General features: G+C 37.5%; 1 protein-coding gene across 3 annotated transcripts in view; it reads left to right on the top strand.

The window, feature by feature from the left end:
- Positions 1–466: 466 nt before the first annotated feature.
- Positions 467–24,671, top strand: part of khdrbs3 (KH domain containing, RNA binding, signal transduction associated 3) — a 165,628-nt gene continuing 141,423 nt past the window's right edge. For 2 of the 3 annotated variants that reach the window (XR_006013512.1, XM_042012452.1), the window contains exon 1: positions 468–959. Coding sequence is in view for 2 of the 3 variants with exons in the window: in XM_042012452.1 (XP_041868386.1) it covers positions 869–959 (91 nt within the window). In the remaining variant the exon portion in view is untranslated. Of the gene's footprint in view, positions 960–24,671 lie in introns of all 3 variants that reach the window. The other variant, XM_042012453.1, reaches the window with a different exon arrangement.

The raw sequence follows: 24,671 nt of genomic DNA, 5'->3' as shown, positions 1-24,671 counted from the left end.
GATTGGGATTAGGTTGTTTTATTTTACTGTGCTATCATTGTGAAAAGTATATGCAGATCAGCTGGTCTTATATCAGTTTTTCAAGATGCTGTGAAAGTTCTTAAGAAGAGGAACAATGTTGAAATAATCCAACTTTTTTTCTCCCAAAATCTGTTTTCAAAATCTCCTCAAACAGAAAGTTAGATGAGCTGCTGTAGAAGCTGTGTATTAATTATACATTACATCGAAGCAAACAGGGTTTTTCAGCCCGGGTCCAGGCATGTCGTTGCCCTAGTTTGTCTTCTCTGAACTGCCACCCATGCAGCCCTCCGTTCATGACAATGACATGTTAATGAGGAGAAACCAGCACCGCGGACAGCTCCCATTCAGCGGCTCCTCCCCCTTCCGCGGGGCTGCGTGTCGCGCGCGCAGCGACCAATAGCCGCCTCCACCTCACTTCATCAGTGAACACAACAGAGGGAGCTTCAAAGAGCTTGCCGACCCAGAAAGGACAGGAGCGCTCGGGCTGTCATGCGCTGCGGTTGTCGGCTCTGCGGACCGAGCGACACTTGGCTGGAATAACAAAAAAAAAAAAAAAAACCTGCTGCTCACACTTAGAAAACGATCACGGTGCGCGCGCTGAAAGCCAGAGGGGAAAGACTGTGTTATTACTGCGAAGACTGAGAAAAAAATGCTCTTCTAGCGCGAGCGCGAATGACATTATCGCCTGCGGTTTTGCTTCAGTTTTTCTCGAACTTGGAAACATTTGGACGCAGAAGAAGTTTTTTCTTTCTTTCCGTGTTTACCTGACGTTTGTTTGTTTGTTTGTTTGTTTGTTTGTTTGTTTGTTTGAGTCGCCCCACTTGGAGCCCGAAGCTGAGGACGAGAGATGGGGAGCGAGAAGTACTTGCCGGAGCTTATGGCAGAGAAGGACACGCTGGATCCGTCTTTTCAGCACTCCCTCCGGCTACTGGATCAAGGTAAATGTCCGTGATTAAATACTGAGGAAAGCAGTTTAGCTGCGCAAGCCTTTATCTGTGTTCAGCTTTAACGGTTATTTTGGGGAGCTGCAGGCTACATGAAACTACCAGTTTGTATACTTCAAATCAAAAGAGAGGTTTTAGGGGTCTAATTACAATTTCTGTTTTTTCACATTGAAATACAAGGCCCTAGAGGAGTCATTAAAGATTTTTTAGACCTCACCTTCAGCCCACAGGTTAAAAACTTTAAATTTAATTGAGCCAACTACTTATTTAAAATTAAATTCTTACTTCTACCTCCTCTTAATTACTTTTCTTTTCAAATCTAAGTTCTTACACAGTGAATGTCATCATATTTACTAATTTAATACGGAAAATTACAGCTTTCAGAACCACTTCACATCCTAGTGTCTCCTCCATCCCATGCAGACATGTGTACTCAGCAAGTGTACAGCAATCCCACTCTTGTTAAAAATGTGCATGTGTTTTCCCTTCTTTGAAGAAGCAGACATGACTAAAACGGACTTTACAAGAGATGGAGCTGCTCTCACAGATGCTTTAATTAATCCACTGCACAGCCTTCCTGCTTTGAAGCTTGTAGAGATTTTGCAAACACTTCTTCAGACGTGGCCTTGTGGAGCCCCTTATGTGGGAAGTGCACTGTTACAGTATCAGAGTGCATCCTTCAAGTACCACTCATGGGCTTTGTCGGGCATCAAGCAGGCTGCTGCTGGCTTTAAAGTAACAGACAAGGAGTATGAGTCTGTAAGCGGTCTTGTTGCACTGTAATTAAGTCTGTTGAATCCCTGCGTGCAGCTCCTGCTGCTGTTATTATTCTGACAGCCGCGTCTCCTCGACTTCTCAAACTACAGGACCTCAAGGGGTCCATAAAAGGGTTCCAAAGGCCCCGGCGAAGTCAGGCATGATTTAATTTTAATGTTGTTTGGTTTCTGAAGTCACAAACAGAATAAGGTATTACAGCGTTCTCTCACCCTCAGTATGGATATCCAGTCACCTCAGATCTTAATCCAGTTATGATTTTTTTTCTTATTCTGCTCAATATCTGATAAATTAATCAATTATGCTGCAGCATAAAATGTCAAAAATGCTAAAAAAAATTTATCATAAAAGTGAGTAATACTGAACTCAGTTTTGCTGTGTATTTTGAAACTATTTAGAGATCCTTGCATGTACGTGTTAAAGACTCCCATCCTCTAAAAGCATACTGATAAACATTTAAAGAAAACTACAGCTTTAAAAATGTGGAACATGCATGGTTGCAGTGTAGGGAATGAAATATTTAAGATCCACTGATTCCAGTTTTAACCATTGCTCAGTGTACACTCAGTTTTCTTTTCATCTAACCTTAGTCAACTAGAAAAAAAAAAAAAAATACCAGGACTCCTGAGATTTGAAAGAAACTCCAGGCCGGGACAGGAAGCAGAGGCAGAGTACAATGATGTACAAAAGTCTTGAGATGCCTCTTATTTCCTTGACAGGAAAGCAAGAAAAAGGAAATATGTGTAAACATAAATGGGAATACAGCATATAATGTGAAAACAGTACAATTGTAATGAGTCTGAAATTAAATAGTCTGAACCCTCCTTAATATGCTTTCCTCTATTTTTTTTTAAATACATCTCCAGGCTTCTTGAAGGACTTTCAAAAGCTCTTCTTTGGAAGTTTCTGCCTTTTGTTCTGTTCTTTGATGATCCCACCTTCTTCAGCAATGTGGAGGATTCATCATCAGACCTGTTGCTGCTGATTTAGTTCAGTTCTTGTGCCATTTGGCATAAATCAGCCTTTCCTTCTCCGCTTCTCTTTGTTAAGAATAGCTTCTTGACAGTTCTCCTTCAAGAAAACCTTTTCTGATGAGGTTTCAGTGAACAGTAGATGCATCAACTGAAGAGTAGATGCATCTCAGGTTTTGTGCCAGGTCTTCGTTGAATTTGTTCCCATTTCTTGAGGACATCACTGTTCATTTGTTCTGTATAGTTTTTTTAGGCCTGACATTTATTTTTTTATCTCCTACTTTTGCCATTTTTCTCACTTTTAAAGGACGGTATGGACACCATGCTGAGATATGCAACGTTTTTAACTAACAGCTTTTTGGAGAATAACCTTGTTTGTGCAAAATTACTATTTTCTGTCAAACTGTGTAATCTTTGGTATTGTTTCATGGATGCAACTGAAGAAATGGGAAAAGATTATGTTTTTTTGCAACAACCTCCTGGTAACAGTGAGAAAAAAAAGCATTCCTCTGTAAGTGGTGAGCCTCAATAACTGGACTGAAAACATAAACTAAACTTAAAGAAGCAGCCAATGTCCCAGTATAAACTCTGTAAACTTGGAGAAGCCCAATATTGGCCAAAAACCGGTTTAAAGAAGCATTATTGAACCCTGGCAGATTTTCACAGTGAGGCTCTACTTAACGTTGGCAAAGTCGGCATCCATCTTGCATCCTGTCTCTTCTCTGAGCTCTCCAGCCAGTAAAAGTCAGTCCAGTGTTGATTCCTATCTTATCTCTTGCTCTGTCCCTTTCTGTCTTTCTTTTCCTGACTTTCTCCAATAATGTGTCTTTGGGTTCTTTGATGAATCAGTCATGGTGCACATTCAAATCCGGCAGTGTGTTGAAATGCAGTTGCTGGCCTGTAACGCGTTGCTGTAAAGCAAAATGCTGATGTATATTGATGCAGTGTCCAGGCAAAAAAGTTGTAAATGTGTTGCCAGTGATGGCCTCAGGAATGTGTAAAATAAATGTCACTGTGCCATAAAAACAAGACAGAAACACATGAATGTAATCACATCCTGGATACCAGTTACAAATTGGGTCTTGTTCCAGAGTACACACTGTGGTTAATGCAACTTTCAGCGAGCTTATTCACGTACAGTTAGGTGAATTAATTCCCCTCTAAAAGGCAGATAAACTTTGTTTTTCCTCAAGGCAATTTTATTTATACAGCACATTTAATGTACAAGACAATTCAAAGTGCAAACATAAAACATTAAAAGTATCATAGATGGTGCAAACAGGCATTAAAAGGTGGTATAGGGCAGCAAGAAATAGCAAAAATCATAATAAAATAATGAATAAAAAATATTGAAAGCAAGATAAGTTAAAAATAACAGGTAATAACAAATAAAAACATAACAGGTAAAAATAACAGGTAGCTGCATGAGAAAAGAAATGTTTTTAACCTGGATTTAAACGTGTCTATGTTTGGTGAAAGTTTAATCTCCACTGGCAGTTTGTTCCACTTGTTTGCAGCATAACAGCTAAATGCTGCTTCTCCATGTTTAGTCCGGACTCTGGTCTGGATGTAGCACTTTTCATAATCAGTGCATTGTTTTTCAAATCTAGGTTAGAATTCAAATTTCTTTTCCTTTCTGAGAGCAGCGAAGAGTTAATGCCAGCTGAAAGACAGAAGTTGCACCACACAAGTTCTTGAGAGTTCTACCAACTTTTAGCCAATTTTTTACAAAATGGAATGAAAATGATCAAAGAGCAGAATGTGAAGTCTAAAAAAGAAACATGCATGAAACACAAACTCTTCATGTAACACTCCCGGTAAAGTTAATTTCTGATATTTCTACTGGTGGCACAGACTGCATTTGGACACTGCAGCAGCGGCAGAATTAATCCATGACATTTTATTAAGCAAGCAGAACTCTGTGGCACACAAAATTTGGCCGAAACAGTCTGCTGCAACTCCAAAACTGTAAATACTGTTATCACCCGCTTACACAACAGATGGAACACGATGCAGCTTAATAGAGCTCTTCTTCTGCCATCTTGCTGATGAGTCCTGGACTTGATTATGCAATTGGCAGGGGATGCAAAGGAACAGAAGCCGGAGTTACTAGAGTTACTATGTGCAAATAAGCAAATGTGAGATTACCCCAGGTCTGGAGAGACTTCCATTCAGGAAAAAAAATTAGGAGGCTTGAAAGCTCAGGAACGGGGCGGGCTGCTTTGATAAGTTTGGGCCATTTGCAGGGCTCTTCTCCCACATGCACCATATCTCTGCTGTGTGACAAGCCTCATACGGCTAGCAGCAGGCGCACAGAGCCGGAGGAAATCTTTAGCCAAAATACAAAACCATATCAGTGTAGATGGAAGGTATAATCATCAGCTGCATACTAATGAGAGACTTTCAGGTATGAGAATACCCCTGTGTGGCATGAGGTGCACCTGCCTTTTACAATAAATTAGCACTTAGCTCCACAGAGGCCTGCAAATAACAATTATTTCCTCTGTGGACTGCATTGTTGTTCCTAATGTGAACGCTCGTTCAGTAGTCTGACAGGAAAATCTTCACTTTAACTTTCTTATTTGCATTCTGCTTACCTTTCTCCTGTGATACAATCTGACCCACTGCATGCCTCCTTCCTCTTAGTAAACAGAGCTGCTCTTGTTTTCTTCACTAACATAAGATGGAGAAAACGAGAAAGCCATGTTTGCAAATTACACTGCTAAAGCTTGCGAGATGTTAACGTGGAAAACAGTGAAAAAGAGATATGTGTGCAGGCTTTGTAAAATGATGCCATGTAGGTATGGCTGTACAGCAGATGTAGCATGAAGCAGGTGTCCTAAGTCATAGCTTTGTTTTGTTTTTGTTTTTTTTAACCGAATAGACGTGTACAGTATTTTCTATGAATGTTTATTAATATGAAAACACAAAATATCTACATTCTACCTGCTCTCAGCCAGAAACTTGTTGGTTTTGATTCACCTTTAGAAGATGTAATGAAGAAATGGAAATGACAAAAAGTGAAAAAAAAACTATTGCTGTGGGATATGATTTTATAACTAATTAGGGTTCTGTTGATTAATCCATTGATTAAACATCAGAAATCTTCTGACTAACTGAAGTGCAACAGTGACAAAAAAAAAAAAAAAAAACAGGTTTCTGCCAACTTTTCCACAGAATTTAACCACTAATTGTACGACACAATAAACACAAGTTGCTCCTATTAAAAATAATATGGGACTGAAAAAAATGTTAATATCTCTCAGAGTTCAAACCACAGCCGACATACGCTATTTACTAGCATCCATCAAGTGTTTGCTCCACTCTGTGGACTGGCTGTTTAAACTGCCTCCTTCCTGCTGAGATGCTAGCATTAACGTTTTGCTATTAGGGTGAGCTAATTTGTTTCTCACTATCCTTTTGTTTTAAACAGATTCAAACTTTGGACTGTTTTCATCTTTGCTCCTTGTTTTCCTTAGTTGCCTCCATCATGCTGTTTAATTGAACCTTCTTCGAACGTGATGCAGCACATAAACGCTCTGTGTGACGGTAATAGTTGTCGGTTCTGAAACACAGTGACCCCTGAGAAAAACACATTTGTGTGGATAACATGAAACATAATAGCAGATCTTTTTTACTGAGGAGTTTTTGTCATCATGTAATTTGAGGAAACCTTGAAAATCCTTGCAGTGTTGTATAAAAACTTATTTGAGTTGTTAATTTTTGCCTGTTTTGAAGACTTATTTGGAATAGAAAACATATTAAAAACACATATTTTAATATTTTAGATAGTCCTGAAGAAAGGGCTTTACCCAGTTTCGTCTTGTGGATGTCCACCTCAGATCTTAGTACAGTTTACTCTTTGAGGCTCGTTTCCTCCTAGCAACATGGCATATACTGCCACCTGCTGGTGACATTATGCATCCCAGTTTGTTCTTTTCAAATCAGTCACAAAATTATTTTTCTTTATTTTTTTTATTTACATTTTTAAGGATACTTTTTACAATATTGCTTTTGATTTGCATCTGTTTGCTTCATTCATCTATTGTTATGAAACAGCACAATGAGTACTGTCAAAAAATAAAAATGTCCTTGCCTTAATTTCTGCAGTATTTACTTGTAAAATAATAGACAGTTCTCAGCTTGCAGCAGCCAGACAGACATGACACAAGTGAGGTCATTACGGCAACACAATTTAACTGAAATTCTCCAGAGTTTGCTTTTGCATTTAATGCTGGTTGCTTTTCTTTTCTTTTTTTAAGAAAGAAAAGAAAAAAGTATGTGGTGAAGGATGGCTGTAAGCAGTGCTGGAGCTCTGCTTTAATGGATGTGGGGAGGTGCTGCACCGTTAGTAATGAGAAAAAAACACTTTAAGTTTCTCAGTGGAAGTAAATAACATCCAAGTATTGATTATTAATGATACAGGGAAATGTCATAAATATATAAAAAATACCCTGTTCTTCTGAATAATGGACAGAAAACCAGTTCATCTTGGCCTAAAACATTTAAAAAAAATGTTTAATTTGATGTTTGTAACTTTTTTGATAATTTCGAATGCTTTTGTTTTAAAATAATCAAAGATTTCTTTGTCAAGGGGATGAAGTTTATATTCAGAACTGAGAGAATATTCACAGGTTCTACTGCATGAGATAGTGGACTATATGTAAAAAAACACAGGCTCAACATTTAAAAAAAAATTAAAATTCAAGAGAAATGTGAGAAAAACTCAGTGAGGTCACCACAGAAGTCGGTAAAATCTGAGCTCAGGTTCCAGCTCCAGTTTCTGCCTCTTAAAAGTGTAAAATTCGACTTCATATTAGTTACTCAGCAGCATATTTTTTTTGTAGCATTTTATGATCAAATATAAACAAGCAAACAAAAGAAACAACACTTACTACTTACTGGAAGAAAACAGGATGGGAAATTAAAGTTTTAAAATGTGGCCGTCTAGCAGCCACTGACACATGAATATTGAATTTACTCGTCACACAGTAGCAGAGGAAATCATTATTTCATGGCTGAAATCAAACCAGGAACTATGTCACTAGAACTGTTCTGGTGGCAAACGTGAACTTCCCAGTTTGAGTTACACATACAGATGGAATTGTAAAACTGAACAATGAAACTAAAATCAGTTTTGTCAGTTAAAATCAAGTGAAATGTGTTAATATGTGGGTGTGATGTGAGTTTTTCATCTAAATGAACAAGAAAAGACGAATCAAGCACATTTTGACCACTGCAGTGTGACATGACCTGATCAAGTCTCCCTCTGAATGTCAGAGATGACCACAAAACAGGCAGAAACACCCACATTACTCAAGAAATTAAGAAATTCAATGCTAAATTAGATTATTAGATGGTTATGTTCCCCATGGAAAAACATGGGGTCACACAGTAAAAAACAAAAATCATGAAAAAAAGGGAAATAATAAAAACAGTTTTCATGGAGTCCTATTATTTAGTATTTGCCATTTCGTTTTTTAATTGGTGGTATTTGAGGTAGAGCTGTTTAATTCAAAAGATATAATAGATGAAGGCATGGATTCAGTGTTTGTCTCACATCTAAAATGAGGTGTTTACATTTTTTACTCGACAGCAAAATGCTTAAAATAGACATTTTGATGCCAGGGCTGATAGACTGTGTGATGACAGGCTAACCACCCACACCGGTAAACATCTTAAAATAATTGGAGCAGTTTTTGGTTAAATTGTTCAAAGAAATGCAATCCTAAAGAGAAGAGAGCAGATGCGTTTATATTTGACTCAAAAATGTAAAGAAATAGGGATGGAAGGCATTTATAAGTTACATAAAAATGCTGTAAATAACAGAAATATTTTAAACATGATATTCAGATTCAGTCTTAACTGTTATGCTTTTTAAACCCTTTGTTTACATACACATTTTTTTCCCTGAAGCCAACATTATGTTTTCTGCACTTATCTCTGGCTCCTGATCTTTAGTTTTCTCACATTTGATTTCTTCTTATTAATTCTTCATGAATAACTGAATGTCTCTGCTTTAGGTTGAGACTGACAAAAGGCACTAAAACTAATTACATTTGGGTTTATGCTTTGTAGGATTTGCAGTTTTGAAAGCTTGAGCTTGTTCAGGATGCGGCTGCAGAGCAGTGTGCACCTCACTCTGAATGCTTCAGGACCTCTGGCCTAGTTTGGACATTATAATTCCTACACACACACTCCACATCTAGTGCTTTTTTAATTGGATGTTCCACAGTAGGAGTCCTGCACAGTGTTTGCATTACAGTAAGACTCTCAGCTATCACACCTGAGAAAGAAAAACAACAGTAACAAGAGAAAAACGTACATTATTTGCAATCTGAGCAGGTGGGAAATTAACCTTATTTTATAAATGTTGCTCCTTTGGTAATCCATGCATTTCTGTCTCATCAACAAAACAGAGGGGTATTTTTAGCCATCCCTGCCTTTGGTGAAAGATTTCCTGTGTTATAGGCTACTGTACTGCCCAGAAGTGCATAGCGTCAAAGGTAGATCAAATCAAAGGTAGATCGTTTTGTTGGGGAAACAGTGCTTCATAGTGGTAATGATCTGTGGCCAGCCGACACGCGGAGCAGGTTAAAGCACAGCCACATCTCCAAATCTGTCTGCAGCTGAGACCTGAGCGGCGATTCGACCTGCAGAAGCGGTGAACTTGCGAGCAAACCGCACGGATGCAGACAGAGGAGCCTTAGAAACACATTTTGCCTTCAGAGGAGTAGCAGCGAGCTGCTGAGTGGTGGTGTGGCTGCGAGGTGTTTGCGGAGCTCTGTCTCCTTTTGCAGCAGCTCCCGCTGGAATCTTGGGGTGAAATGTGGGGCAAGACAAAGCAGTCAGGCCTCAGCTAGCACACCTGACAGCACCTTGTTTGCAGATGTGAAGAGTCGCACGGCTTCTTTGATTTTATTGCTAATACAGAGTGCATGTTCTTGCTCATTATGGCAGCAATAATGAGCTGATAAGGCTATGATTTCAGTCTAATATAGCTACATCACATTACAACTTATATACAGTTAAAATGCCAAACCTGGAATATCTGTGTAAGTTGGCTGCTGCATGTAAACAAACAGACCCTCCAGTGTTCAGTAAGAAGGGCTTAAAGATGTTATTGCATGACTGGAAGCAAACCATGTGTTCTAGCATTTACCTGGATTATCAAAACAGCAAAAGATGCTAAACAGATAAAAAAAATAAGGTAACAGAAACATAAATAATTAAAATGCATTAGTTGCATTTTATTTGATCTTTTGCTATTTTAATTTTATTGCAAGAATCAGATTGTTGTCCCCATCAAGGTTTATTTTTTCAGAATCAGTATCATTGAGTTCATATTAATGTCTGATATCTATTGTTTTGCCTCTGTGTCGTAATACTTCCCTAAAGAATCTCTGTTGTCTAGAATTTTTTTAAAAATGTGAAATAGGAGCAGTCCAATAGCCACTCTAAAGTATGGATGGGTAACCAGGGCATTAGAAAAATAGCATTTAATTTCACCGTCAGCTTCTTCTATTTTATCATTTTCATTTTTTTACATTGAAGATTTAGCTGTTTTTAGAGAATTTCACATTTTACATATTTAATTCCTGCTGATTGTGCAGGCATAAGAAAACACAGAGTTTGGTTTGCCACATAATCTCACATGAAATGTAAATTTAACAAATTTTCTTCAGTCTTTTTTCAGAATTGTAACAAAAAAGTTAGATATCTCACAGTGAGATCATGGAACATCTAATGTTTCAGCACATTTTCTACTCAGCTCATATCACAAAACACAATATTTGCAGGATCCTGTGCGGCTGCTGGCTGGCTGGCTGGTTCTTTCCTTGCACCTCCATCATCGTCCTTGTAACCCCACCACCGTATTGTACGGCCTCCATCCAGCACTGGGTGGGAGGCTTGCCTTGGGCTCACGCTTGCTGATTTAATGTCGGGACTGTCAAATTTCCATGTTGAACAAGCAGCTCTGGTATAAATGCTACATTCATATTTCAAATACCTCAAAGATGTGCATTTTCTCCTTCTCCACCTGTAAGCATATATTGCCGAGGGCTGAGGTCTATCTGAGAGGAGACTCAATTAAAGCGTCCAGTCAGGGCAGCTTTAATAATGCAAACTGCACTTGTTAAGGCTGAAAGTGGATATTCTGCCTCACTGGTAAGGAGATCAGAGATGCTGAAGCTCTTCACTGGTTTTAGATTTTAAGATCATGCTCTTACAGCAAATCCATTCCTATTGTAATATCCTTTTTTTCAAAATGTTATATTTAATCTTACGTCAAATAAAAACAGATAACACTTAAAATATGCATGTTAATAACTACACGATATGTTAAATACTTTCAATAAATCTAACTGGATGGACACTGATAAGAGCTCTTGCCACAACTTCTACTGTACATTGTTAATTCTTCCTTCCCTGCATTGTTTATGGGGATCTATTAATCATCATTTCACTGGATGATAATGCTCTCCACACTACTGCCCAAGACAAGGCGCAGACAGACCTGGATTACACCAGATTACTTCAGAAAGTGGTCGAAACTCCCAACTGTATCGGTTCGTTTGCTGCATTTGTGAGACAAAGGGAGATAGGGGAATGTAAAAGAAAGGAAGGGTAGGAGTGGGTTGGTGGAGCTGTGGAGACAGTATGAGTGCCTTTCCCCGGGGAAAGGTTATTTGTGAGGGAATGGCAGCAAAGTCAGTTACAAAAGGGAAAATGCAATCCGAAAGGGGGGGATTGATGTGTGCTGTTGTCGACATGTTGGAGAATAGAGTGGTCGAAATAAGCAGTGTGTCACATTTATGAGGAAATCTTTTTGTATTTCTGATGTTTTGTTACATTGGTGTTATTTCGGGGAGAGCATGCAGAAATTAATTGGTTATTCATTTTGGACATTTTGTAAGCTTTCCAAACACACCCTGTTTGTTGCATATGTACAGTAACGTCCCTTTTCTTCATGAATCAGTGGAAAATCAGACGCCCTTTCAGCCTAGTTTCTTACTTCCTGCACTGAACTGCACCATTAGAATAGAATAGAATAGAATAGAAGTACTTTATTCATCCCAAGCTGGGAAATTTAGGTGTTGCAGCGGTACAGTCATTTAGCAGTTAATATTTGACTTTGGAGTTGCTTTTTTTATTGCAGGGGTCCTTTCTGTGTCCCTGCTTCACCTCGATTTCCCCTTGACAGCCACCGCCTCCCTCTCCCTCTTCTTTATTTATGTCGTTTTGTGTGGTTGGCACCTCTATAGAGAGGATTGCTCTGGATTAGCTTCTCCGCCTTCCCAACTGATCTGATCCATTTTGTGTAATCCAACTCAATTTAATTATGTTTATCGTTCCACCTCGCTGGTGCCGAGGAGCAGCAGCACACCTCTACCGAGATAAGCCCGGGGACCTTGTGCCTGTTTGCTGGCAGAGCGTCTGCCTGAGCCTGTTGCTTTATAAACAGATGGTGTAAGCCAGCTACACACTTGGTAAACAATGTGTTAGGTTCAATATTATGCTGTGGAGCACCCCTCAAATGTCAGTGTGACATGATATAAATATCCAAGGTTGAAGATCATAACCTCATTTTTTTTCTTCTTGTTGGGAGGAGGATTTGTAAAGTTTAGTAAGCTTTCCATCCCTCACATCCTCTGATCCTGGGAGCATTAATCTGCTCACTTTGTATATAGTCTTCTTCATTACTTCTGTGAGGCTAATCCTCAGCATGAAACGTGAAACGCTCACAACGAGATCCAGTAATACTTTCTCACAGTTTTACAGCTTTAGAACTGACTGCGAGTGTAGTCGACTACTGACCATTTTTTTCCCTCTGAATTTGGACACTTGTGCAGAGGATTCAGTGCATGCTGGATTAAATGTATTGAATCATTTTGATTGATAGTGGCAGGTTTTCTGCTGGACTGTCCAGACTTCATCTTCTACACTATCTCTGACAATTTCCCTTTGTGATTAATAACATATTTTTCATTTAATTTAATTTCTTTATATATTGCTAAGAAAATGGGCAGTAACTGCAGCGTCTTTTCTTTTTAATGTGCAAATTAAGAATGGATATTTTACATGATTTTTGAAGTTGACAAATCATGCCAGTTTAAATTGATTAGTTAATTAGTTGTTAATTCATCATTAATGTGTGCATTCCACCCACAAAAGTATTTTCTTTTATTTTTTAAGATTTTGCGGACTCTAATGTCTTTCATTGTAGAAAGGGGATTCAAACTGGGCAGACTTTGTCAAGGAGCTGTAGGCTCTGTATAAGGGGCGGCTGGTCTACCAGGTGAGTTAAACTCCGCCCCCACACGAGCATTAAGCTACATCATAAGCAGTCATTTTGTCTTGTTTTTCCATCTAGTGTTTGATGGTTTAGTAAGTAGAGCTGTGGTAAACTGGCTTCAGCCCTCATAGTGTACGTCTAACTTTGTTGTCCAGTTGAATGAAGTACAGCCATGCATTCCTTTGTTTTGTTGCCATTGGCAACATCTGCTCTGGTCTGTTGTTTCTGGTATAGCTGGAGAAATATTACCCTCATGTCCCTGCCTAGCGAAACATAACTCTACCCCTGCTCAAACAAAAATGTGTCAACTTTTAAAAATAGTTGTCTACTATGTGCACCGTTCCATCTAGTCAAATTATTGATTAGTCTTGCACATCCCTTGTATATCAATTGAAACATAAAGTTTATTCTATAAAGCCAAAACAGTTTGAAAGTCAAAATTTAGTCTGAGAAACTTTATTGTTTAACACAACCTGAACCGTCTTAGACAAGCTTTCCTCGAATGTCTTCAACTCGTCTTCAGGATCAGTTCTCCAGGCTTCTTGAAGGAATTTCCAAAGCTCTTAGCTGGATGTTGGCGGCCTTTTTTTCTGTTCTTTAAAGATCCCACACTGTTTCAGTAATGTTACTTTCCATCAGACTTGTTGCCACTGATTTTCAGTCCAGTTCTCGTTTCATGTGACATACCTCAACCGTTAGGCTTCTTGACAGCTACCCTTCCATGGAGACTATTTCTGGCGAGGCTTTGGGGAAGAGAACATGGATTAACCTGAAAGTCCATACGTATATCCTGTGTAGGTCCTCTGTCATGTTTTAGCAATTTTTTATTTTTGTTTTGTTTTGTTTAGATTTTTTTAAACGTGTCACTTCAGACACTGTTCATCTGCTGTAGATAGGTTTTTAGGCCTGACACTTTTTTGTTTGTCCTCCACTTGCCTAAGTTTCTCAATTTTATAAGGACACAATACACCATGCTCTGATATAAAGATAAAAAAAGGTTTTGTAGCTAATAGCTCTATGGAAATTACCTTTGCACAAAAGTAATATTTTATCTCCATCAAACTGTGTTATCTTCAGTATTTTTCATAAATACCTCAAGAAAAATGGGAACAAACAGTGTGTCTTCGACAAAACATGAATAAAGCTCCTATTTAAAAAAAACTTCTTTGCTAAATTCTCTGTGTCGACAACACACGAATGATTCATAGGTTACGGGTAAGTGGCTTAACAAATAACAAAACACTTTTCCTTGAAAACAGTCATGCCAAGGACTGGAAATGATAAAAAAAAAAAAAAAAAAGACTGTGTCCCAGAAAAACAAACAAAGAAACCAAAATAAAAACTCTGGTGGACCTTCAGAAAGTCTGGAGAACTATCACTCAAGAGCATTTTAGAAAAAATTACAACAAAATCTGGCTGCTTGGAGGAAAAATATACTCACAACATGGTATGGGTGAGAATGGTCCAGTCCAGTTTTAGACTCTTGACAGCTGTATTTTGTTTAGATTTCTATTCTGTATTTAGATACATTTTCATTGAAATATAATTTATGAAATGAACCTTATAATCAGTATCTTGAACATGGATACTGCAGAATTCCTCTGAGGACAAATAAAAAACTATTTTTCAATCAACCTACATTTGCGTTAAGTATGATTTCGATGTAATTCAATGAGGCAAAATGCTTTCTAATTCCATTATTCTTTCATCAGTGACTGCTAACAGTATTAATTTTCTTGAGTGGGGTCATGTATTAAATGTCCAGCTCACCTTTTGAAAACAGAAAAAGGACGACAGGCTTCATTGACGGAGGCCATGAATCTTTAATGAATGAGGGCGCTGGGATATCAGTAAATGAAAGTTAAGTGAATTTTCTGGGTTTTTGGAGCAGGAAGAGTTACTGTGTAATGCACCACGAGAGGAGGAGAGATGGATGCTCATTTACCAGCAGTGCTGAGAGACCTCTCCTCGTCTTCTGGCTTGTCTGCCTGCTTTGCTGTGTTTCCCATCTTTATTTTAAGAACCTGATATTAAAGCCTAATTGTGTTCAGATCTTCAGACATCTCCTTCTGTTTCTCACATGCTGACAAAGGCATTAAAAAGAGAATATGATGCTCAGCATAATAAGTAATTTGCTCATTTTACATGACTTATCCCACCTCCTTGTTATGATTAGTGCAGCACAGTGACCAGATGCTGCATTTCTTCTGTTTTCTGTCAGGCTGTTTACTTGTTGCTGTTGTTCCAGTCGGCTGTAAAGGATTCATTAAGGCTAAGAGCAAAGCCATAAACATGGGGTCATGTAACAAGCCCAGTTATGCAGTTTCTCCTTGGTAATGAAATCTAAAAAATACGTCTGACTACTGTTTTCTGACACTCACACCGACAGCCCCTTCACCATGCCATTTGGCAGCATTTCTTGCTAGTTTGTCCCAGGATTTCCTCAATGAGAGGCTTGTTAAAGTTTGACCTGGAAGAAGATCTCTGTGCTCGTTAAATTTATATCATTTCTTGGTGGACATCATTAGTATGAGGATGGACACACACACACACACACACACACACACACATATATATATATATATAGATATATATATATATATAATCAACAGAACGAAAGCCTTGCAGCATACTGAGAATAGGAAAGCTGGAGAAAGACTGTGTTTATTATAATAATCTTTAGTTAAAAGGCTCAGCTGATATTTAAGCAGATATTATCTTTGAACCACTTTTGTCATCTGTATGCTGCAAACCACGGGAAACCAAACATCTTCAATATAAGAACATATCTTAGAAATATAATATGTAGCCCTAGTTCCAGGCACAGTTCATTTGTTCCAAGTCTTTACTGCAGATAATATAATATAAAACAAGTCATTTGACAGTTTTGAAAACATGAAATTGTGTTTTTTCGTAGGCAAATAATTGAATTTTGAAGAATTGCGTGATAATATATTGGTCACATTCGACTGTTGAAGTTGTGGTAATTTGGTGCCATTCTAGCATGGACGTTATTGGACTTTTTGGACAAATGAGACCGCAGTACCATGGTTAATGATAGAGATGGTATCAGTCCTGACACTGATTTTTAATGATACCACAGCAGAAACCAGGGATCTCTGGAGCAATAATTGGACGATAGATAAAAGATCAAACAAAACAAAACTTGTTCTTGTTGTATATATTTTTAATTGGCATTAAATGGTTAAAATTTCAATGAATGAAATATGACCTAATTACTACGAGGTATAAAGTTAAGGATGACACATTTCTTTAACATTGTAATGTCCATCTTTTACAGTTTGGTTTCTTTCATTGATAATCCAATTATATTCCAGATTATTAGATCACTTTATTTTGAGCTAATCTGGTAACGATAACTGTATTGCATATTTTTGACACGTACATCAAATTTCAAAGTAAGCTTTCAACTGGGGATAATAGATCATCCAGTGTCAGGAGTTTAATGATCTTACTCCTTACTTAACAGGTTTTTCTTCCTCCTATTAATAACAAAAATAAAAGATCACTGTTAGATAAAAAATGTGCTCAGACTATAATCAGAAAAACAGACCAGTGGAAACTTGGTTTGAGCAAGTTTTACTTGCAAGGAGTTCACATCAGCAGAAAGACAGAACTGCAAGTTGTGAAATGAGGATTCAATTATTCAGCAGAAGTATTAAAGCTGCGACATCTTTTTAGCGAGGTCATTTTAGTTTCCCATGAGACGAATGAGCTCTTTGAGTACCTACTGATAATATACACCCACAAGCGCAGCCACAGTTGTAAGATTCACAAATATTTTCACAAAATATGTTTGAAATAGTCTAACAGAAAAATAATTAAAACTATGATCTTTTTTTCTTCTAACAATCACAGAGGACAAAGTTGGTGGTTGGCTAGGTTCTCTGGCTAACTTTAACTTTTGCCAGTTTGTTAGTTTAGCCAGATAGATGTGTAATGACATTTTAAATGTCAGGCTATGGGGTAAAGTAACATTCTTAAGTAAAGTGGCAGGTCTCTGTTTTCAGTATCCGTTCTTACAGTAGTCCTGCCCAATCTCATAAGACAACTTGAAATAGCTACAAAATAAAGAATTTTACAATGACTAGCTTAATTCCTTTTCTAAATACGGAGCTTGCATTTTGCTAAACAATTACCTGGACATAATATATCTGGTTGAGATCATCATGCCATCCACTTTCAAAATATGTTATGATTTAAATGTCAAACACTTTTAATTTAGATCTAATGTCTTGTGGGAATTTGGAGCGAGCAAACAGAATCTGCTGAGACCTGAGTTCGAGGTCTAGTCTGAATATTTTTTACAGTCCTTCCACTTTTATACTTCACTCTGACTCACAGATAGTTGTTGTTAGGCATTAAAAATACATGATTTGCTGAGATGGTACACATAGATGCTGCCTGACACAAAGTAACAGGCTTGGAATAACTTGCTGTTCAATGATTTCTTACTAGTTTTGGTTTTGGAGAAATTGGACAAATATAAATATTATGGATAGAAAATTATATTCAGATAGTCATTCAATAATCAGACTATCATGGGACTATGGGACATGGTCAAGGTGACAGTAATGTACTGACCTATTTGCCAGCTGACCAGGACACGACAGCAGAAAAATGCTTTGCAAATTCTTGGCGCCAGTAAAATGTCTGGTTCTGTGAAATTAGATAATTTTGCACAAATCGCAGCAACATGCAAAGCTGAAGACCAGAGTAAGCCACTCAAAGCCCGTCAGCCATCTGTGTACAACAACCCAGAGTTGTTTGTCCTGTCAGGGACACCGTAGTAAACATGGCAGCACAAATATGGCAGCTGCCATGTATGTGGATCCATGGCAAATAGATACTTTGCATCCCATTAAATACAGATTAACTAAGAGAGAAGTCTAATCTATTAAACGCTCAGTAATAACCTGAAACAGTTTGGCAAAGTCACTGAAGTTGTAGGAGGTTCATTTGTATGGAATATTTTCAGCTTTTGGTACCCTTGGGGGTATTTATATCATCTGGATGATGCATAGGAGACAGACTCCAGACAAACTATTTCTTAAAAAAACACGTCAGACAGCATGTACATGTGACTTGTAAATACTGTAAAAAGAAGTCCCGGGTGCAGATGAGATATATGAATTTTGAGAAAAATGCAATAATTCCATTTTTGGTTTATGTCAATTTGTGAAATATAATAACAAAGAAAATCTGACTTGCAGTAGAAGTGAATGATCATCAATCTGCAGCCTCCCAGAGGTATTTATAACCGGAATCTCCTGTCAGGAGAGCTGCAGATATGAAACAGGCAGTTCATTCATTAGTGACGGGATCGCAACTATCACAGCTCAATCCTTTTCAGTCATATGTAATGCATCTCTGGCGAAGATGATTGTAATTACAGTGAGCTTTGCAGTCCACATAGCCAACGCCTGCTGAGCCGCTGTGTTGATGGGAGGCTGCAAAAGGTGAATGGATTGAAATCAAGTTTATAGATCTGTGGTTCATGTGTGCCCATGCCTCCACCAAGGGATTTGGGGGGTTTTAATTGCTGTCTGACCAACGTTGGTAGTGTGTGAAGATGTGCCACGTTGATACAAGAAGCAGGGGGGAGAACTGGTTTTCTTTCTCTGTGGTTGTTGTATTGACAGCTCCTCATCCTGAAGGAGCTGATAAGAACGCCGCATCCAGGGAGACACGCAGAGAAGTGGATTGCATTTCAGGGTTAGGAATTGGAGCTTTTTTTTCAGAGGTTTAGATATGACTGCACTAACAGTCATATCTGACATTTGAAGGGCATAAAAAGCAGGGTAAAATATCACAGAGGCTAACAATATTACTGCTGAGGAAGAGGGTGCCCGATCAGGGGGCCCATGCATCAGCGGAGCGCCTGTAACCTTGTAGCATAAATTAAACAACTGCATGCTTGAAGAGCGTTGTGTTCAAAATCAATGATGAGGAGTGCATTGATTTAGAAAACGAAACACAAACAGGGAACTCACAGGATTCTTTATGTAAGGTTGCTGCTTCTCTTACTGGAGCTCTATTCAGACATGCAGAAACAACAGAGTATTAATGGCACCTGCTGAGTGTCACATGGCTTTAAATTAAATAAAGTGTGTGCATTTTATTAATTTTAAAGTCATTTATTAGATAGGTAATAGAAGTCACACCATGACACTCAGTACCTCTGACATATTAATTAATTTACCATAATTTCATACCATTTTTATTAAAAGATACTTGATGCGAAAAATAAAGTTCAATTTTACTGTAAATTCAGCTGCAATCAGGTCAGAGGAACCCTTGTGCAGGATCACATGGCCGATCAATGTATGATGTGAAACAAAAGCCAAACACGAGGAGAGACGATACTACACAAATCCGACCCTCGTGTAAAGTTGCATCACCACTAACACTTAGATTACTGCTCCTTTTACTCCCTTACACAGTGATGGCGGACGGAAAATTTACGGTGCTGTGGGACAAATTGCACTGTATGTGTCATAGATCTCACTGTCAGGGGCACATTACCCCCACTGAGCTCCTCGGGTTGCCCAGTCAGAGATAATTGTGATCCCTGCTGAGAGAAGGAAGAGTCTAACTCATCGGAGCCGCCCTCTGTTCACCACCAGGGACTCAGCCAAAGCTGTTTTTTTTTTTTGTTTTTTTTTTTCTCTATGAGATTTAGAATGATAATCCTGGGCTCATTCCTATGTTTCACTCATGGTTCAGTTTCTGCTATAGATTTCCCTGTATGCCGAAAACATGAACCTCCATTTAACAATCAAAATCTACAAATCTTTTCTCTTATTTTGCCTTAATTGCATCTAAAATTCTGACTCTGGAGTAGCAATTATTTTGTATTTGCAAAATCTAAAAAAATATAAAAATAATCTAAATTTCTATTTCTTTTCTATTTTATAAAAATGTAAGACTTCTTGTCACATTTCTACTAAAGATAATCGTTCAATAATAATAATAATCATAATCAATATGTACGTGTTAGCATCAATAAACATTTCTGCTTTTCAATATTAGCTTGTAGAAAAAAAAATTATAATGTGGAAATAATCAGTTTAGACTTCCATTTTGATAGTAGGTAAGTAACCTAAAATATTATAAAAAGTAATGCTCATGTCACTATACGGCTTGACCATTTTCATCATAAAAATATGTCTTATATAAAGCAACTGTTGGTATATTATCCTCAGCATTTGCTACTGTTAGGTAGTTTTGTTTTATTTTCATCTTTATATTTGATTAGCGCTGTTCAGTCTTTCAGGTCTCTGGTACCTTATTACCCTTCCAGTGAAATTTGTTGCTTCAAGGCTTTAATCTGGTTATTGGTTTTTCAGTTTCATGATATTACCTAATTAATGCATCTTTTGCCCAGCTGTAATGTATAGTGCTACCTGTCACACCTTGCTGGTCCTAAACAAAATAAAATAAACTGTCATTTTAGAAGTTCAGAATACATTGGAAGGTGGTGGTTCTCTGGCTTTAACCAAGCTAATCCTTACCTAAAACAAACTTAGAACTGGCTCTAGCACCAGCCCTAAACCAGCACTAGAAGTGTTTGGGTCAGTAAAGGGTATCTAAGTTTCTCTTCATCACCAATTTCCATGCACGAAAAGCCACAACAATGCTTATTCATGTTTTCTGCCTTCATTATCCCCAAAATTGCTCCAGCTTGTCATGTTTTTGCTTAACTGACAATGTTAATTTATGGACTGCTGCCTTCTATTACATGAGAAAGTATGAGCCTCCTTTTTTTTAATCAAATTTCTTAGCAAAGAAGCATTTGCAAGGAATAAGTTTTGCCACCTTTCTTTTTTTTTTCATTTTTTTTTTTGCTTTCTCAAGAGGAATTTTCTTTCCTTACACCTTTCACGCAGAAAGTTTCTTTTCATTTTAATTATAACTAACTTATAAAAATAACTTTAAACCCATTTGACTGACAGCTCTTTCTATTCCTAATCTACCACTGTAACCTATGGTCCTAAAAGACAAATTACACTAAATCTTCCTTTCACAAACAAAACAGTCTCATTTGTGCATAAAACACACTTCTCAGTTCAATGTACTTGAGGAATATAACTTACATACTCTATCGAGGAGTTTGCTTGAAAAGATATATTATATATAGATAAACTCACCACAACCTCAATTTATTCTACTCTTAACCACTTTTCACTCTCAACACACACCCACTGCTGTAGTATTATTCAGTTCCAGTCTAGCTACTGTTCTTTCCATATAACACAAATAACCCCCCTGGCAATTGGTAGTGTCTGCCTCATTATCATATTTATTTAAAGTACCGTATGACCCATTTCATTCCAACATGGGTTCCTCTCGTCATGATTGAGTAGTCCCGTATTTGAGGGTCGTCTCCAGAGATACTGCTGTACATAATAGGAACATTACTATTAAGCATTGTAACAGGCCTGTCCTTTTTTTTGTTAAAGAAGTAGAGGAGCACTTCTTTTGTTTCTAACTAAGAATAGTTTTACATTACAATTACTGCAATATTACATTCAAAAACTGCAGACTGTAAAAGAAGGAGCTCCGGAGCATCCCGTGGAAGGAATGCTGGAAATCCAACTCAGACGATCAATTATCTGTCATGTAAGCAATACGAGATGAAATACTGGCTTTGTTTCCCAGTTCCCAGTGATAGAGTGCGTAGAGTCATGCTGGTGAAAGGAAAGGGCTTTGGTTCTGCCCTTTGTAATGTGACCACTCTAATGGACCGCATCTGATAAACGGCCACCAATAATACACCAAGAAATCCGTCTGGTTAACAGGTAATAACGTCAGTGAAAGCTTTAATGTTGGATTCTGTCACAAAATGTTTCAAACCGGCTCACATTGGCCATAGGCCTGTGGCTGGTAATGGAGAATTAATAGAAGGCAACTGGTCCATCTCTAATTTGACTTATCGAATAGTTTGCCTTGGATACGTTTCTTAGACTTGGCTGCGTCTGCATTGTATTGATCTGCTGCTTGCAAATTTATGGTTATGTTTCTTCAATTTGCACAAAGGCAAAAACATTGTTGTCTGCTGGCATCAGTCACTGGCATCCTGCAGATATGGCTGCAGCAGTGGGTCTCAACTTTATCCCTCCCAGTGGGATGAAACCTCTCCTTTTGTGACAACTTGAATGTCATCGCTGTTACTTTATACATCTAATTCACCGTGACCTTCTCAATGCTTTGCATTTCAGAAAAGCTTATTGATAAGTATTGCTCTCCGGTGCTTTAAATACTGGACATGCTCATATGATATAACTCTGCTTGGCTTTTTGTCTCTTTTTCAACAATTCAGCTTATTTCTAGTAAATTTTTCAGGACTAACAAGATAAGCCAATATTTTTTAAAGTAAAACTTACTTTAAAAACTTTTCTTAGCCTATCTGCCCCGATTGTATAAACTGATTCAAAACTAAGGGCAGGCTTTAGCCTCAGACTCAGCTTCTGCATCAAGTCACCATCCCTGCAGTATCTGGTTTAGCTTCAATGCACGAGGTTTCATTACCTCTGCCTTAGTCAAATGGCTTGGAGCTCTGGACTAATATTCCAGGGGAGACATAATTAATGAGATGTGCATGTCTGGTTCGCTCTCCTCTGAGCAAAGTACTGGAAGATGTCTGCTGGGACTAAGCATAGAGGTCAAGAGCAGTAGAAGGAGCAAACTGTGTGCAGAACCACGATAATAAGAAATTTAGCATGTTTTATGAGAAAAAATAAAACACACTGACTGCACTTGCATTAAATTTGCTGCACTGACTTCATGTTTAGTAGTTGTGTATATTTCATATACTTATATAAGTTCAGGGAACTGGACTCAAGGAAAACAAACCACGCTTTGCTTAAAATAGCTTTTCGTAAATGTGTTATAGCAGCTTATAGAAACTGGAGAAACATTTAATGTTTTCTTTCCTTTTAACCTGTTTTTAGCATCAAAAATGTTTTCTGTTTCATCTATATTCTGACCCCTGGCTGGATTAACATGTACCATATAAACAATTAATGACCTGAACACTTTATTACAGCTTCTTTTTTTTTTTTTTTTTTTTTTTTTGCAGATCAAGATAAGAATCTGTAGATAATTGAAAGGTGAATTAATTGTTGTTTGCAAATTAAAAACCAAAACATTTCAGATAATAACTTTTATACCATAGAATTAAGTATTAAATCTAAAATCTGAATTTTTATCGCAAGCAAGAACAAATTAAGAAAAAAGTTGGCTATTTGCAAGGTCAGTAAGGAATCTAACATCTACAGAGAAAGTGCAACACATTTCAAGACTAACTCAGTGACACAGCATGTTTAACAATACATCCAGCAATACAACAGATATTACTGACATTTCCAGCCACAACTACACTGTAAAGTTAAAGGAAATTACTGTGTGAAGATTAACCAACACAAATTGTCACTAAAGCAACAAGGATATAATTATATCCTTAATATAATTAAGATTAAATAAAATTAGCTGTTAACCAGTTGATGAGTCAGTTTTTCTGATTTAAAATGGTTGACAATTTCAGACCAAAACCAAAATGTAAAGTGGGGTCTCACCATTAAAGCACTAGCACGCTCCAGCAGTGCAATGACTGAGTGGAGTCTGCATGAGAAATGTCAACACTCACCTGATGAGATGTCATGATAAATCTGTGGAAGCCAACACAGCTAACAAAAATAAGAACAACAACAACAGACAAGTTAGGCAGCCGGAAACCGAGCAAGGTCAAAGGGAATTGCAGCATCTGATGCTTGATTTATCTCTAACAGTTTATGATCTTTCATTGTGGTTGAGAGTGACAGCTTCAGTGACAAATTACACACAACAGTGACAATTTAAAGATACCAAGTCGACTGTATTTCACTGTCAAATGTGCTCAAGTTATAAATCAAACTAAGGCATATGTTTACACATGAACTATTCATTTTCAGGTCGAGTAAGTTGTGTTTATCAAACTCTTATGTTACTGCCTCACCACATTTCTCTGTTTGTCTATTAAATATTTTAGAGGGGAATTATTCAATACCACCAATACCAATAATAGAGAATAAGTGTCTTATGTTAACAACAGAGAATACATACCCCTGTTAGCAAATATGCTTTTATTAAAACAAACTGTTGGTCACTTTATAAAGTCTTATTTAGGCAGAAGTAAAAGAAATAACCCGCCACCATCCTAAACTGGAATAAGCATGAATGAATGAATGAAATAACGATTATATTGAATACATAAATATATTAATAGTTTGAAAAAACAATCAAGAAATGTTCATATGAAAAATGTATGATCTTAGACAAACAGATTTAATATATTATTTGCAAAAGAAAAGGTCCTTTAAAAATATTTTTTGTGTGTGTGGGATTTTGTCATCTAATAGTAAAACAAGATGTCCTTGGATACGGGATTGTTGGTTGGACAAAGAGGACATTACCTTTTCTCTAGAAACACATTTAACCAGTCATTTGATCAATATATGAGCAAAAGAATTGTTAGATAAATTAATAATGAAACCAATCTCAGCTGCAGCCCTTCTCTTTTTCTTTCTTTAATTGGCTGATGGAGGTGGATAAGAGTTGAAACAATTATGACAGCCTAAATTAAGCCTTTTCCTCCTTCCTCCT

The sequence above is a fragment of the Melanotaenia boesemani genome, chromosome 17 (genome assembly GCF_017639745.1).
Source record: "Melanotaenia boesemani isolate fMelBoe1 chromosome 17, fMelBoe1.pri, whole genome shotgun sequence".
Classification (NCBI taxonomy): Eukaryota; Metazoa; Chordata; class Actinopteri; order Atheriniformes; family Melanotaeniidae; genus Melanotaenia; species Melanotaenia boesemani.
The sequence above is the reverse complement of the archived record's forward strand: the minus strand, read 5'-3'. Positions and strand labels throughout refer to the sequence as shown.